This window comes from Melitaea cinxia, chromosome Z (genome assembly GCF_905220565.1).
Source record: "Melitaea cinxia chromosome Z, ilMelCinx1.1, whole genome shotgun sequence".
NCBI lineage: Eukaryota > Metazoa > Arthropoda > Insecta > Lepidoptera > Nymphalidae > Melitaea > Melitaea cinxia.
The window spans coordinates 14,265,890-14,283,796 of NC_059424.1; the positions used below are offsets into that span (position 1 = coordinate 14,265,890).

The 17,907-nt window shown below is 32.7% G+C and overlaps 2 protein-coding genes across 2 annotated transcripts; both read right to left on the reverse strand.

Moving 5' to 3' along the window:
- Window positions 1-18: 18 nt before the first annotated feature.
- On the reverse strand, window positions 19-17,540 carry LOC123668838. Its single transcript, XM_045602529.1, has 10 exons — window positions 17,409-17,540; window positions 13,981-14,168; window positions 13,569-13,782; window positions 13,262-13,383; window positions 12,472-12,650; window positions 9,199-9,371; window positions 2,945-3,077; window positions 2,587-2,751; window positions 2,346-2,501; window positions 19-751 (listed from the first exon to the last, which is right to left on the reverse strand). Exons 1-10 carry the CDS (start codon window positions 17,538-17,540, stop codon window positions 606-608), a joined length of 1,608 nt encoding a protein of 535 aa, XP_045458485.1. The 3' UTR covers window positions 19-605.
- Window positions 9,752-11,195, reverse strand: LOC123668975. The gene is made up of 2 exons (XM_045602660.1): window positions 10,625-11,195; window positions 9,752-10,196 (listed from the first exon to the last, which is right to left on the reverse strand). The coding sequence occupies exons 1-2, from the start codon at window positions 10,900-10,902 to the stop codon at window positions 9,821-9,823; spliced, it is 654 nt and encodes a 217-aa protein (XP_045458616.1). The 5' UTR covers window positions 10,903-11,195; the 3' UTR covers window positions 9,752-9,820.
- Window positions 17,541-17,907: the final 367 nt, after the last annotated feature.

Consider the following 17,907-nt stretch of genomic DNA (forward strand, 5'->3'; position numbering starts at 1 on the left):
ATGTAAATAAACTTTATATGAAGAAATCGTCTTTATTTATTACACATCTTTTTCTACTTTTTAATTTGTATGTTGTTTAAGTATATTGTGCTAATAGATATCTTACCGGCAAAGTGTATAATACTATATAAGTAGGAAATAAATTTAATATATGGCCTAGACATTGAACAGATTGCCGAACATTCAGCTGGCAATGTGCAGATTTAACTGAAAGAGTGAAATGTGCGGTGACCATGTTGCAGCATTTTCCACCAAGGGTGTTACTTCTGTTTATAATGTCAAAAAAGCGGGAATCTATTTCACAACCCTGTAGCATCAGTTCTTACCAATATTGTTATTATTGTTTTAAATCTTTTAAGACTGAAAAACTGAACCTTGCTGCTCTACTTTTCTTGATGTTTGCTATTTCTCTTTTAGGTTAGTTTAAAGTAATATAGTTCAGTACTTTCGAAGAAAAACCGCATTCACAGAAATATACATCGTCACCTGACCCTTACCCGTAATTTTATACATTGCGTAGACGAGTTGGGTATTAAAGTTTTAAACTGCCTGAATGTATAGACTTTGCCGGTAACAGATACCCAAAGAAAAAAAAGTGCTCGACATTAGACTTTGTAAATATCAAGAATAAATTTAATGTTATACAGGTTCATTATCTCTTTAAATTCGTTGGTATAATTCTCTACAATCTTTTGCCAGTAGGGTCCCTTAGATTCATCGTCTTGAATCTGAATTATGAGTTCTTTTAATTCTGTATGAAAGACGCATTACACATTAGGAAACGATTATTAGCAAAATTTGGTTTTTACTTGGTAAAACTGGTTAATTTTTTTTTAGCCAACATACATATTAGTTAGAACTTTACTATATTCACTTCAGCCTGTAATATCCCACCGCTGGGCATAGGCCACTTTCCTCATGTAGGAGAAGGATCAGAGCTTAATCCACCACGCTGCTTCAATGCTGGTTGGCGGATATATTCCCTACTATGAGAAACGACGGCTTTAGCGCCACAAGGAGTGCACAACCGCCCAGACCACGGCAAACATCTGTATGGCCAATACAAATGTTTGTCATGTGCGGGGATCGAATCCGCAACAGCCACAAACCAGCGCTGTGATCGTTGCGCTAACGAGTTGTCGTTTATTATATTACTGCACTTAAATATTCACGAAATAAAGAATTTTTTTTTGGAATCCCTGTTTCAAACACAATTTGACTAGCCCGTTGGCGCAGTTTGTAGTGCTTTCTGCTCCGAGGGTTGTGGGTTCGATTCCCACCCCGAGTCTGGGTGTAATATAATTATTTATTTATATATGTATTATTTATAAGTATGTTTATCGAAAAAAAAATGTAGCTATATACCAGTCGGCTTTTACCTATAACACAAGCATTAAGTTGCTTACTTTAGGAAGAGATGACCGTGTGTGTATTGTATAGATATTTATATTTTACAATAGTTTACAATAACTTCCCATGCAAATCATTGTTTTTTATTTGGAATTTTCAGCAGGGAAAGCTTTGTAAATTTAGAGGTCTGTGTATATTTTGGTCTACTTAGAAAGAAGAAGAAAAAGGCGCGAAAATTGGCTTTCGAAGTCTAAAGTCGTCTATGTATAGTATAGGCCAACAGTTAAATAAAATTTATCAAAATCTCAGTCTAGGAACGAGAACGAGCTGAAAGTTCGGGAATGGAGATGAACTGGACTGTCCTTACTGCAGCACAAGTTTTTAAAATGTCGAAGATTGATTATAATTGTCAAAGAGATCCTAAATTATTCTTAGGTTTAAATAACTGATGATGATGATGAATAAAGCATGTTTTAATTTTATATTCTGTATCAATCACTATTTCAACCGACCCCGGTATGGGAAAGACAAATTGGATTTAGTTTTATAATTTGATATATTAATAAGTAACAAACCTAGGAAGGCACATTAGCCAATAGTAAATAGATAACATGCTCTTTTATCAAAGATAAAACCTAGATCAAATGGACTATAAAAAAGAAAACTATTGATGATGTAAGTAAAATTGTTTCAACCGTATCCACTCTTCCCTACGTGATGTTTTAGAAATAAGTAATCTATTCCGAGTAGCAAATGTAGTTTACGTAATGGTATGCTGACCGTTGGGAACCGTTGAATGTTATCATAGTCCATATTCGAATAGACAAAACATTAAAAATTTATACTTATCAACAAACTAATTTAAAATGACTAATTTTAATAGATATGTAGGATTTTATTTCAGTCCGACAGGGATTATTTTAAATACCCCTTTGAACTGAGATATTTGGTCTATAAAAATAGGGTAATAATAAATTGTCAAACAAGGTGCTTACTGTCACACACTCCACATGCAACAATAGAGATTGTATCGTGCAGATCCATTGTGCATATACGTCCCGTGTACATGAGCTGGCATAAATTCGGCATCATTTTTATGACTCGACTTAATGACAACTCCACAGAACGCCATTGATGAATACTCAGTTTAACTACAAAAAAAAACATGTATGAACTTCGTGTAATAATGTAGTTAATAGTGAATTATACTGATATCATTTTAAATTTATGACTGACCCAAAACACTAGCGTATCGGTGAGCGAGGAGACGCATAAAACAGCTCATATCCGAGTCCTGCCGCTGCGTAATTTTCAAGTCTATTCCGAGCAGCAAGTGTACTTCACGTAATGGCATGCTGGGCGTTAGGAACCGTTGAATATTATCATAGTCACGTACTCTAACTGACGAAATATTAGAAATTTAAACTTAACAACAACTAGGAAACTACTCTTAGTGAAGAGGTTTTAAGGAATCGGATATTAATAAGAAATATTTTTAGACTGTTTTTGTATCTCGGCTATTTTGCGTTAATTGTTGTAATGTTAGATTTAGGCACAACTAGACGTGACTAAATGATAATTAATTATTACTAACAGAATGACATAAATAGATAGAGGTCAGGGCAAGCAATAGTTACTCGACGCCAAGCGGTGTCGGGTATTTCATATCCTCCGACGCCAAGCGCCGTGTCGACACGACCGGGAATTTGATCTTCACGACAAATTATCTGTTAAGAAATTATAACATTGCCGAGTTTTGTAATTAAAAAAGTTATCGTTATTTATTTTAGCCTTTACTTGGGTACAAAAAGACGAAAAAGTTTTTGTTTGTCTATTGTTGTATAATAAATACGAAATCATGAATACAAATTTAATAAATATATATACCGATAATAACAATAATAATAATAATTAAGAAATATATTTGTGACAAAACATACTGTATTAAATTAAAGTTATACAAAAAAAAAAACAGTACATAATTTATAACAGGACAAAGTGAACGTAAACGAAGAACAAAAAAGAGATACAACATAAACTTATTGATTAAAAGTATTTAACTAATACATAATGTACCCATACATGTTCGCAGCACGCCTCATAAAAAGGTGCGACCTCAGTTTAAGTTAGGACTGTTAGTCCTAACACTGGTTTTTAGGACCACCATAGGTTTGTTAGTCATTTTTGCGGCATTCTGATAAAATACCTACACATAGACACGAATACATACATAAAAATAGAAAACCATGGACTTTAAATAATATAAAATACCAGCTGCTGCCCGCAACGTCGTCTGCGTGAACGCTATACAGCACCAAAAATACCTACGTTTATACCTTTTAAAATAACATTCATTTACCCGTTTCTTCTTTACATTTGATATCTACAGAAAAATCACTCTATATAGCATTGTTATTAACATAATAACAACAACATTCAAATATGCGTCGTTAGATTACACGTTGTTACAGAATGCGTTGAGGAAATAAAGGTTCACTGCTCGTTCCTGGTAGGTGATAGCATGATAATATGTTGACCCAACTTCTTAATAATATTCGTGCCAAATTTGAAGTAAATCCATGCGGTACTTTTTGAGTTTATCCCGGACATACATACAGACAAACAGACAAAAATTCTAAAAACTATATTTTTGGTTTCGGTATCGATTGAAGATCACACCCCAAGTATTTTTTTTAAAAAATATTCAATGTACAATTTTGACTTTCCTACCATTTTATTATATGTATAGATTTACAAGAAACAAAAAAATTATGTTGTGTCATGGGACACCAAGTAGGAACGAAGTTCCTTCAGATAGTATAGAAGCAACACAATTTGAAAAAGAAAATGTTGAATTTTTCATATATTTTCTAGTTCTTGACTTTTTTTTTTAATTTTGTTGAATAGTTTTTATTAATTATTTTTTATTTTATTTATTTATTACTTCTTGCATACATATAATCAAACACTTTTACGTAGTAAAAAAAAGAAGAAAAAAAAACAGAACAGAAATAAAATTACACAAAAAGTAGTTAACAATGACAGCATGCAAAGGCGGTCTTATTGCTTTAAGCAATCTCTTCCAGACAACCTCAGGTAAAAGGAGATTATTAGTAACAAAGTGCGGGATTTAATTAAGTACATAAAAGTATTTAGGAAATTTAGTATTTTAAAAAATAACAAATACCGTAAAATAAAATAAATCAACCAAAATAATAATAACAATAATAATAATAATTCAAACTATTCATTGAAATTAAAAAAAAAAAAAACGTGTCTTTATTTATTTTTGTCGACAGTATAAAATTACATAAATAATTAAAAAAAAAAGTTTACAATTTTAGATTTTTTAAACGTCATATTATACAGTCGTGTGACTGATATTACGTCACTTCTGTTATATATTTTTCTTACGGTTTTAGTATCACATTTTTTTTCAGTTCGCTCGCCCAGCTAAATGTCAAGCCTGCCGTAAGGAACTTCGTTCAAATTATGTTCACTTATATTATATTTATACAATATTCATACGAGTATGTCAAATTATCAGTTGATCGCGGAGAAAAAAAATACAGTCGAATTGAGAACCTCCTCCTTTTTTGGAAGTCGGTTAAAAACAACGTGCATTGGAAACGCACGCTCCGGCAGTACACAATCCCCGGCCGGCTGCTCATATGTATGCGAATGCGAATGATTCTCCACACTTGTGAATGCGAATATACATAAGTACCTATATATATATATATATATATATATATATATAGGTATATATATATATATATATATATATATATATATATATATATATATATATATATATATAGGTACATTCACAAGTATATATATATATATATACATGCACAAACAAATATGCACATACAAATAAATAAAATTAACGTGTCTGTTTGTAATATTACAATAACAGCTTTTAACTAAATACCAATGAACACGGTACATATACCAAATAACATCTTTAATAATTTTTGTGTCTGTTTGTTCCGGCTAATCTCTGACGGCTGGACCAATTTTGACGGGACTTTCACTGTCAGATAGCCGATGTAGTAAGTAATTTAGGCTACTTTTTTTAAACGGTTTTATTTAGCTCACCCCGTTTGTTTTATTTTTTATTCTTGGGTCAAATTTAATAATTCAAATTTCACCCTCTTCCTGTCAACCGATTAATCTGAAATTTTGTATACACTTTGGATTTTGGTGACAATACAATTAAATTTATTCATTATCATTATAAATTCAAGATGGCCGCCGCTACAAAATGGCGGATAATTTATGTTTTATTAATCCCATCAATATGGGTATCAAATGAAAGGGCTCAACAAGCAGAATACAATATACTATAAAAAATTGAAGTCCAAGATGGCGGCCGCTACAAAATGGCGGATAACGTAGGTTTTATCAATCCCATCAATATGGGTATCAAATGAAAGGGCTCAACAAGCAGAATACAATATACTATAAAAAATTGAAATACAAGATTGCGGCCGCTACAAAATGGCGGATAACGTAGGTTTTATCGATCCCATCAATATGGGTACCAAATGAAAGTGCTCAACCAGTATAATCAATGTACTATATAAAATTAAAATCCAAGATGGCGGCCTCTACAAAATGGCGGATAACTTAGGTTTTATCAATCCCATCAACATGGGTATCAAATGAAAGGTCTCAACAAGTAGAATACAATTTACTATGCAAAATTGAAATCTAAGCTGGCCGCCGCTACCAAATGTCTGATAACAATTTTTTATCAATCCCACCAATATGGGTATCAAATAAAAGGGCTTGACAAGAAGAATACAGTGCACTATACAACCTCAATATTTAAGATGGGCCTTGCAATAATGAAGCACTAAATGAATTAAACAGAATGCGAAATAAAAACTAAAAACTAGAAAATAAAAATAGGTAAAAAAACTTTTTAAGTTAAAGGGTTTTATGTTAAACATACATTGCAATGTTTAAGATAAATGTACTAAAAACCAAAAAATAATAAAATAGATACAGTCGTGGGAATTATAAACATATGCATAGACTAGACTAAAATAAAACCGTGGGGCACGTCAATTGTCTACAAATTATCGACTTAATGTGCGATAGAAGAATCGTTTAATTCGTCGTTAAAATAGGCAGTTGGCCCGCAGACGGTGAGGAAATTACTTACTATTTTCTTGCTCATGGAAATTCCAATAGTTATACACTCCATGTAAATAAAAGAGATGTTTCAACTAGTTTATCGTTGGACATTCACACTGCTGGCTGGCGAGGAATCGTTTCACTGCTCGTAGTTTGTCTTTAATCGACAAACCATATGATAAAAGTACTACTTGCTCACCACTATGAAACCCTAAAACTCGCTTATAATCGAGCTTGCTAGCTTGTTTCCACATTCTAGCCCTACTTATCACACGTCCATCGTTGTCGGTTGAACAACTGGCTAATTATAGTGTAACATTACAAAACAAACATTTTAATCAACGATTGTAGACAATTGACGTGCCCCACGGTTTTATTTTAGTCTAGTCTATGCATATGTTTATAATTCCCACGACTGTATCTATTTTATTATTTTTTGGTTTTTAGTACATTTATCTTAAACATTGCAATGTATGTTTAACATAAAACCGTTTAACTTAAAAAGTTTTTTTACCTATTTTTATTTAATACTTAACTGCGAACTGAACAATAATTATTTTGTTAAATTCCGCGCGGACGAAGTCGTGGACACGTGACATGTATGTACATATATGTATATATACATACATGCTAGCTGTGTCCGCTGTGCAAATAAATAAAATTGGAGTGTCTGTTTGTAATATTAAAATAACCGCTTTTTACTAAATGCATATGGATTTATAAACGGTACATATACCAAAATTACATTTTTTACAATTTTTGTCTGTCTGTTTGATCCGGCTAATCTCTGAAACGGCTGGACCGATTTTGACGGGACTTTCACTGGCTGATAGCTGATGCAATAAGGAGACACAAATTACAAATTTATTTATTTTATAACAGTGGGAACAAAACTATAACTTTTTTGTTTAAATTCCATGCGGACGAAGTCGCGGGCACAGCTAGTACTAAATATAATATCGATCCCTTTTTTCAGTCATAAATAAAATATTATGCACACATCGAAGCGTCAAATTTTTAACGATTATACAACAGTCTATCGATACTGCGCTTTTGTGAGACCGCTCCGGCAGCGCTATCCTGACGAAGATTTTCAACACAGATTAACCCACTTTCTATACACATTTTACTACACGATTTGTTTCTATTACTACGATTCGCGGACTACATTAGTTTTTTGTTACCATTCGAAGAAAAATGTTGCAGAGTCAAAAACCTTGCAATTCTTATTGGATAAGAGATGCTACTTAAACTCTCAATACAACTGAATGTGACACAGAGGGCAGTCTTCATTTGTTTGAAAGTAATATAAATAATTCAAAAAGTGGAAAATTGGATCAACACAACTGAATGAAATGCACCAGAATCTACGAAAAATCTTTTGAGATATGCTACTCGAAAGATTTATGAAAGTCATTTTTCCTTCGAATCATGACAGACAATGAATAATAGATAAATTTTAGAATCCCAAGCATCGTAACTGATTGTATCTAGGCAAACACCGTCGACATTCACTACAAGACGAAAACGCTCAGGATTCAGGAAAGTAGCTGATAAAAATGCTTTTTTTTTAAGGGTGTACTTTATTACGGACTGGCTAAGTTTCAGCTAGTGAAAATTTAATTTAGAATGCTTCGAGCAGCTAATGTTCGATTTAAATTGAGCATTACGTGTAAATGATCGAAATACGTAAAAATGCTACTCGAAATCATTTTGCTCCATGATCATGCTCTATCGTATAATAGCATGTCATATTAGTATGAACTTATATAAACCTTCCGTGGGCCTTAAGGAACAAATAAAAAAATAAATAGGCCGATTTGGTCGAGCAATTCTTGAGTTATGTACTTATCAATATTCATTTTTATTTAAATAGATTCAAAGGTCTGCTCTAAGGAGGTTTCTTTTTCAAACATAAATTGTAGCCTGTCTCCCAATTCCACCTGGGGCATATTAACCGACCACTGTAAAAGGAACCACTCATACTCTCATCAGCATAGCAACGAATATCGCTGTTTTGCAACACTTCGTAACGTCGCAGAATAAACAGTGTGGGTAAGAGCATTGAATCATAAGGAACTACAGCGTTGACGTTTAACGGGCATACTTTTAGATTACACTCAGTCGACAGCAACATTGATGCTACACTCTTTTTTACTTTAAATGGCATTTGCTCAGCATAAGCTTCAAAGTCAAGTACGTGCTAGGCTGGATCATCCCACTGCTGAACAAAGGCTTTTTTATCTACATATATATATTTTTCTCTTTATCTAAGAATAACTTTGCCTTAGATAGTACATTTCTTTGATATATGTTTTGAAAAAACGGGAAAATGAACAATAACATGAACCACGTCGCTGCTGAGCGGAAAGTCTACTAGATAAACACGAAAACACAGTAAAATATTGAAGTCCAGCGAGGTGGGTGTTGGTCAACCAGTATTCAATATGCTAATCATGAAAACGTTATTGCACTAATAAACCGTTGTAACGATATTCAGTATTTTATTATATATTAACGTCGACACTTATGATGTGACTGTTTTATAGTTATTGTTGACTTTGCTTTCTACAACAAAGAGGTGCAAGTTACTAAATTTTTATTACGTTTAGGTTTTATTACTACAGTTTTGTGGCAGATTAGCCATATAACTATATTCTAAAATTAATTTGCGTAGTATATCATTATATTAAATAAAACCTGCAAACGAAAATGTGGACGACGAATAACAGGTAACAACGAAAGCAATGCGTATCCAGATCCGTCAGCAATATATGCATACTCTAACGCAAGTATCCGCAGATTTCTTAATTCAGCCAGACTTCGTAAAAAGCATTGTTTTGTGTCCGGCCTTGGTAAATATTTTCCACTACCTGTATTAAAATATATATATACAAATTATTTTATAAAATAATAGATAACTTTAAATTAGAAATAATAGGTATACAAATACACATATCAAAATCTATAAACTATGTAGTAGTCGCCAACTTGTGGGGCTAGATCTCGCTCGTTAAGCATTCAAAGATAATGTGTATGTCCATAGAAAGTCAATGTTAGACTGGTTCAGGGTTAGGAGTTTTAAAATAATTTGTTACTCATTGATTGATTCAAGCTTTACTTACTATTAAAACTCAATCAAATAGCTTGTAGTAATAGGTCTAGATAGCTTTATATTCAGATTAGACACGTTTGTATCTTGCTTATTTATTTTTTATATTGCATTTGAAGTTAGGTTAAAATAAACTAAAGGTAAGTTTAGACAAAACAATTTTTATTAAACTAGTAGGTAGATGTGTAATACAATTTGGCGGCACGTAGTTTATGGATCACAATTCGTTTCTCTTACAGAAATTGTAAGGAATTGAGCATTTGGCAATATCGCTGTGGCAGTTGTATTTTCAACATTTCTAAACTGAAAGTTTGGTAAATTTTTCCTGGCTTCTTCAACGGTCTCTCTCAATCTATCAGCTCCTATGGGACACGCAACAGAGGATTCTTCTTGACACTCTTTTACTAAATCTTTCATTTTATGTTCTTCTAACGGTGTGATCACTTGGTCTGTTTTTTCTTTGTATTGTTTAAGTTCAAGGTCAACCCGTAAAAGCTTTTCCCTGCATGAATTGGTTCGCCACGGGCGCTTAGGATCACTTGATATCAATTTACCCAATACGCTTTCGTTAATTTTTTTTTTTTCGCTGAAAATTTACAAGTAACAAAAATAATAATTTTATTAAGTGTCAAAGAAACAATAATTATACTTATTTTTAACTAGCTGTGCTTGCGACTTCTTCCGCGTTTTGGGTATTTACATGTTCAAAGTGATTCTTTTAATTGGCATAACTTATTTATTTAAAAACCGATTGACATGAAACAAACAGTTAATTTAAGCCTACCAAAATATATTATAGAAAACCACATTTAAATCGAATTAGCAGTTTCTGAGATTAGCATGCAAAAACGCACAGACAAACACAAAATTCTAACTAATTGTTTTGGGTATTATTTGCGTTGATAAGGGTTTAATTGGGTTAATTATACCCTATATAATTTTTTCCCATATCTTCCATGTACGGACAGCGATCCGTTACATTTTTATTATATGTATTGATTAATAGCACTTTACCATTTGCTTTCTGCTACTAAATCATTTAGTTTCTTTGTATTTTCTTCTAACATTTGTTTGTCTGGAACGTATGGATTTTCATATATTTCGAAAATTAATTGCTCGTCTTCTATTTCTTCCTGGTATTTTTCACGAAATTCTTTAACAAGCCCATTACATCTGTCAGGTAATTTAAGTTCAGGAACGTCCAATTCTTGTAATAATTTTTCCAATTTATATTTCTCCTCGTCGGTCGCCATTGTAAATAATTGTTGTAAATTCAATAATGCTATTGTCATAGCAACCACATCGATATCTATATATCATGGCAACGAGAAATCTGTACCTATTACAACGCTTCTTGTAGTAGCACAAATAATAAGCTTCTTCTGTAACGTTATTTTTAAAGGGACGTCGAATTTACGATTGTATTAACTTTAACAGCAGCAACGTTAGTGTAATAGGAGAAAATACCTCCCAAATAAATGCTTATCATACTCAAAAACGCAGCGCACGGCAAAAAGAAACACAGCAGTTTTACGCACGGATATAAAACAAGTAAAGCAGGACCACAGTTTATCATTTTTTTTTTCAATATTTGTCACACAAATTTTCTCTTTTTATTACTTTATTTTTAATTTTTAATTTAGCGTTGATACATATTTCAAATAAAAGTTACTTCAGTTCAGTTCTTTGCTTAATGGCTTTTAGAATAAAAGTTGCTTAATTATGACAACTTATTTGATTCGCGATGACGTTTGGTTTGATAAAATATTAATTGAATTTAAACTCTTTTTGTAAAACCAAAACAATTTCATATTACATACAAAGGGAATGAAGTTCTACTTCATCTTTGGAAATAACAAAAAAAAAAATATATTTTTTTTAGAAAATCAGCAATGCTTATTAAGATTTTTATCCCTAGTTTATTCATTGGGTACTTAATCAACATTTCTTCATAACAGAAAAGCGCAACCCCACTATAAGTGTAATTTTTATTATTAATGGTAATTTTTTTCCAACTAATAATTGTTTTTGCTCACAAACGAAAAAAAACGACTTCAATTACATCGACAAGTAGACGTAGGTAGACAAAAAGAAATAGTCAAGTAAATTATACACATTTTTCAGATTCATTAAAACATGAATCATCAAAATTTGCATATACAGTAAAAAAATTATACGGTACCTATAATACAACGTAGGTCGACGAAAAAATAGTCAAGTAAATATGCATTATTATTATATAACTCGAAAAGTACGTCACTCATTCACTTACTTCAGCCTGTCGCAGTCCACTGATGGACATAGCGCTCCACAAGTTCGCGCCAAAAAATGGCGTGAACTCATATGTGTGTTGCCCATAGCTACCACGCTGGGCAGGCGGGTTGGTAACCGCAGGGCTGGCCCGTCTTCGACTTGTGTATTTCAAAGCCAGCAGTTAGATGGTTACCCCGCCATCGGTCGGCTTTATAAGTTCCAAGGTGGTAGTGGAACTCTGTTATCATTTAATCGCCTCATACGACACCTACGGGAAGAGAGGCTGTATTCTTTATTGCCATAGCCACACAGCGAAAAGTACGTATTAGATCACAAATTATATTTAAATGGGACCAAATGACACGCACCACCTATCGATTAAAAATCTGTCTACCCAGTAAAGAGTCCTGAAGTAACATACATAAAAAAAAAATTACAATCGAACTGATAACCTCCTCATTTTTTGGGAGTCGGTAAAATGACTAACGAAACGTGACAAAGAACGTTAGGTCGTTCACGACTATGTCTAATGATAATCATTCATAATTTAACACAAATTCTTTATACAATATACTAATGAAATTATTTGGAACTAGATAACAACTTACCTGTAATATAGCTATAGTTAACAAGAATAGGATTCTCGTTGGACAAGACAAAGCGCCAGAGGAATAAGTATTTTAGTGTGTTAGCAGTGAAACAAGCGATTTGTTGTATCAAGCGTACTCCTTCTAATCTGCTACAGCTCAGGTTTTCCAACGATACCAATTGCAATCTTTCCTGTGAGCTGGTTAAGTGGGATTCAAATAGTTTAACAATTTTGTTATAGTAGATTTTGTAGTACACAAAATATCATTATTAAAAGATAAGAATAGCAAGCACTTTTCACGTATTCTCAGGTATTATAAAATTGGTATGCCTATCATCATCATTCATCACTGGCCTTAGTCCGTCTGTTGCAGACGATTTAGATAAGTGTCCTCTCCACTGACAGACACTCTCGCCTAGGACACTCTTCAGGAACACGCAGAGTTGCCTAAGCTCTGCGCCACTCTCTCAACTTCACTGGCTCAAGCCACAGGAACGACGAGTCGACACGTGTGGAGCCAGTTCGGCTGCAGGAGTCTTTCGCATTTCATTGCTATGCCACGAATGCCTGACGGAGACCCCATACCGGGTTTCAAACTAAGTCTTCCTTCTCCAGGACTCAGATGATTTTGAGCCAGGTTTATCCCTCGGTCGCCTTTAACGACCCCCACGGGATGAAAAGGGTGGTGCTATTCTACTCGGCCGACACCACGCGGCATCGTAAGCCTACATAAACTAAAATACACTATCAAACCTTGGGTATAATGTGAATGTATTTGAAATTCTGTTTACATAACTCATATTCTTTACCCGATAATACTATGCAGGAGTTTGAAAAATGTCTTCCGTTTAAAGTAATCTAGGCGGTTGATATTTACTAATTGGTCGGATAAGATTAGTCGGTCGATTTGAGTTTGGTTAGCTTCCAGTTTCTGTTGACAAATGTAATCTGCGTACCTATTACTATTTTTTATAACGTGCATTTTAGTAAACACTATTTAACTCAATTATACATTGTAAGGTATAGTTTACACAAGATCCTTTTTAAAAATCAATAAAAATAGACTTAAAATTAATGTATTCACTTGTAAGATTAGAAAAGTGGAAAGTTTATTACCTTTAATGTAATTTCCAAAGACAAATGCAGTTCTTTCAAATATATAGCGGGTGGCAGTTTCAAGGCTGTATTGGCTTTCCATAAATAGCTGCCAAGATCGGAAGGCAGTTTTAAATTAGGGTACTGATACGTAAAAAGAACTTGTTCACAGTGAAGCTCTCCCAGAAAATACCGTTGAACATCGTGAATGGACCAGTATTTGCTATGTGTAGATCTATAAGGTATAATTTGTTATTTGCTCGTGTCAATGACTTATTAGGTTCTAATAATAATATAAGTTTACGACAAACAGAATGAGACGACATCTGATTAAGGTTGCTCGTTAGAACAAGACCATAATTTAATTTCCTATACACTATGTAATAAAATTTTATTATAGATCCTACTAAATATATTTTTCCAAAACACCAACTTTAGTACGTCATCTTCAATGAGCAAATCATCTGCGCTCTCCACATAGTATAGCCATATATGTCGATTTTGCGTCCAATCTCCTAAGGAAAGGGGTCCAGGGCTCGGGCGATATTTTCTGGGGATAGTTGGCCATTTCACATCTTCTAAGTGTCCAATAATCTTCACGCATTTGCAATCTACAGTTGAAATAAAACATATAAATAAATAAATAAATCATATAAATAAACAAATAAATATCATATATGGTGAGTAACTTAATGCTTGTATTACCGGTAACAGCCGACTGTTATAACTATATATTTTTTGTGAAAAATTATGTGGTATAATACAACGTAGGTCGATAAAAAAAGTCTAGTAATATATATATATATATATATATATATATATATATATATATATATTTTTTTTAATATAACTAGATCGGCAAACATGCGTACAGCTCACCTGACGGTAAGCGATTGCCGTAGCCTATACACGCGTGCAACACCAAAAGCATCGCAAGCGCGTTGCCGACCCTATCCCCAATTCGCCCCAGGTGCTCTAGTCACCTTACTCATCAACAGGAACACAACACTGCTTGGAAACCGTACTATTTAGCTGTGATCTTCTGTAATGTCGAGGTACTACCCCGTCGGGCTGCTCCATATACTGAGTAGGAAATTTTCTGCTGTGCTCTACCCTAGTTATTGGATACGCATCATTAGATATAACTCGAAAAGAACTTGTTAGATCTCATTTAAATTTAAATGAGACCAAATGACACGCACCACCTTTCGATTGATTTTTTTTTATCAAAATCCGTTCATCCAGTGAAAAGTTTTACTAGTAGAACGTAGATAACATACATAAAAATACAATCGAATTGAGAACCTCCTCCTTTTTTAGAAGTCCGTAAAAAATATCTGTTATCTATGTTAACATTTAAATATTTAAAAGAACATTTAGATTTTATATTACAAAATATTAAAAATGATGGTCTGGAACTACTTTTCTGTCACTCCCCTTGAGTAAATGTTGAATTTATAAATTTAGAAGCGTGGTGGAGCAGCCCTTCCACCCGTGAGGAAGAGCAGACACCAAGCGAGCCATAGTGGCTGTGGCTACAATGAGAAGTCAATGCTTACGAAAACGAACATGGGTGCGCTTTATTACACCATTCTGCAGCATTAGGTCTTATAAATTTTGTGTTTCACAAATCTTTACTATTTAATTTTCACTACAATTCACTAGTAAAATTTAGGATACCAAAAAATTCGGCTAGGCTTTAGATTAAGAACCGTCATTTTGTAGTTAGATAGGTTAGGGTTATTTTTTTTTGTAACCAAATTATGTCGATAAACGGTCAAATTTTGAGCTGAGATGATTCGACGGTTCTTAATCTAAGGCCTTACCAAAGATGGTTTATATAGAAAATATAAATTAGCTTATCTTAAAAACCGCCTTTGGAGTTTTGCTATAAATGTGTTAGGGTTTTTTAAAATATGAATTAGTCAAAGTAACTTCTGAATCCATTTTATAGTACTAGAACAATTTTAAGTTCATATTGTAATCATCAGTTATATAAATCGTAAAACTATTAAATATTTTGTACTTTATATACATATATTTTAAAATGAAATTATTTGTTTTGTCTAATGTCAAAAATAAAATAGAAGACCTCTTTTTTACTTTTCCTTAGCTTAGGTAAGATATAATCCCACCAAAAACATTTTCATGTAAAATGTTGCCAAGACGAGATCATATGGCTCGCATTGTCAAAAAGTTATCAGATCTCATGTAGAGCCAAGCTTCTAACTCTACACGCCCTAACTCTACAAGTCCTATAAAAATATGTGGCTTGGCCGTTTCGCTACCGTTACGTGGGCGTAAGGTGAAAAATTTATTCACTGCTTATTACTTTTCTGTTACACAATAGTTCTATTAAAGAAAAAATAAAAAGAAGAAGAATAATTGATAAACATATAATACAAATAAAAATAAAAAGAGAATATGTATATAATAGAATATAAGAATATATATATATATATATAATATATAAATATATATATATATATATATATATATATATATATATATATATATATTATGTTATATATATTATGTTATGTTATGTATGTTATGTTTTATGTTTTATGTTTTATTTGTTTACTTATTACTTATTATAACAGATGGATGACTTTTAGCTTAGCCCGTCAGTGACAGCTGACAAGTCGTTGTCTGTCAGTTGTCTTTGTCAGTGGTTAGCAGTATGGCAATGGTCGCGAGACATTCTGCCTAATTAATTCGTCTCATAAAAGAAATTTATTGGTGTAGTTTTGGGGGATAGTGAGAATTTTATAGTAAAAAACATATTATACTTTGTCATGCGGTATTTTAAACCACCTGTTATATCATACGTGTACAATTTTTGTTTTATTTTTTTTTTATCTCGTCAATTTTAAGTAATTTAACCTGTTATGATGTACGATTTCTTTCGAATGTATATATTTTTTTATTTTTTTTATTTTTTATTTTTTTTGTTAGTATAATTTATTTTTTATATTCGAGTCAGTAAGTTGTTGTGTGTGTGCAATTGTTTTAAATTTGCTTCGTTAATAGTTTCTTCGTTCAGCTGGCAGATTGGGAATATGTAATGATTAGTGTAGTGTTACTTATATTATTACTAAAGTATATATTATTCATATTGTATATTTTATATATTGTATATATTATATTTTTGGATTATTTATTATATTTATATATATATTGTCTTTTATCGCATATCATTATTATATATATATTTATTATTTTATTTTTTTTAATAATAATTATTATTATTATTGTTATTTATATATTTTATTAAATGTCGTCCCACAATAATAGTATAGACAGTGAATTATTCTTATCTCTATCTTCAAGCAATTCTTCTAGTAGTGTCGATAGTTTTTGCAGCTCATTAAATCAACCACTTAATGTTACTCTCGACTCATATTTCTCGGACTGTAAACAACATTTTAACGTCGTACATATCAATGCACAAAGTATTCCGGCACATTATCCCGATATGCTTGCGTTGTTTGATTCCACTAAAATTCATGCAATTATGGTATCTGAAACCTGGCTTAAACCTTTTTTACCTTCCACTTCTTTTTCCCTTCCAGGCTTTCAATTAATTCGCAATGATCGCACCGGTAAGGGGGGTGGAGGCGTAGCTATTTATCTCCGTTCCTATATTCCTTTTTCTATAATCAGCTCGTCCAGCCAGCCTCCTCCTGTGGATTCTGCAGAACATTTATTAATTGAAGTGACTATGTCCCATACAAAAATTCTTCTTGGAGTCTTCTATAACCCATCACTTCTCGTAAACTATTTTCAAACCTTTGAATCGACTTTAGAAAAAATTTCTACAGTTTATGACCATATAATAATTATGGGTGACTTTAACACCTGTTTACTCAAAGACGATACTCGTAGTAAACGTTTGTTATCTGCAGTTGAATCTTGCAACATGCATATCTTGCCACTAGCAGCCACCCATAATTTTCCAAATTCCATGCCATCACTCTTGGATTTGATCATGGTTTCTTCATTAGATCGTGTTTATAGGTTTGGTCAGTGTCCTGCTGATACCTTCTCTTATCACGATCTTATCTTTCTTTCCTACAAAGTTCGTCCCGTCAAGGCAAAGTCGAAAATACTTATGCAGCGTAATTTTGGTGGAATGGATAGTAACCGTCTCTGTGATGATGCTCGTCAGGTTGATTGGTCGGTAGTCGCTGAAGCTACTTCAGTTAATAATAAAATCGATATTTTTAATTCACTTTTAATTAAATTGTATGATAAACATGCGCCTGTAAGACCAGTTAAAATGAAACACCTTCCTGCACCATGGTTAACCGATAACATAAGAGCACTAATTGCAAAAAAGAGCTTCTACAAAAATCGT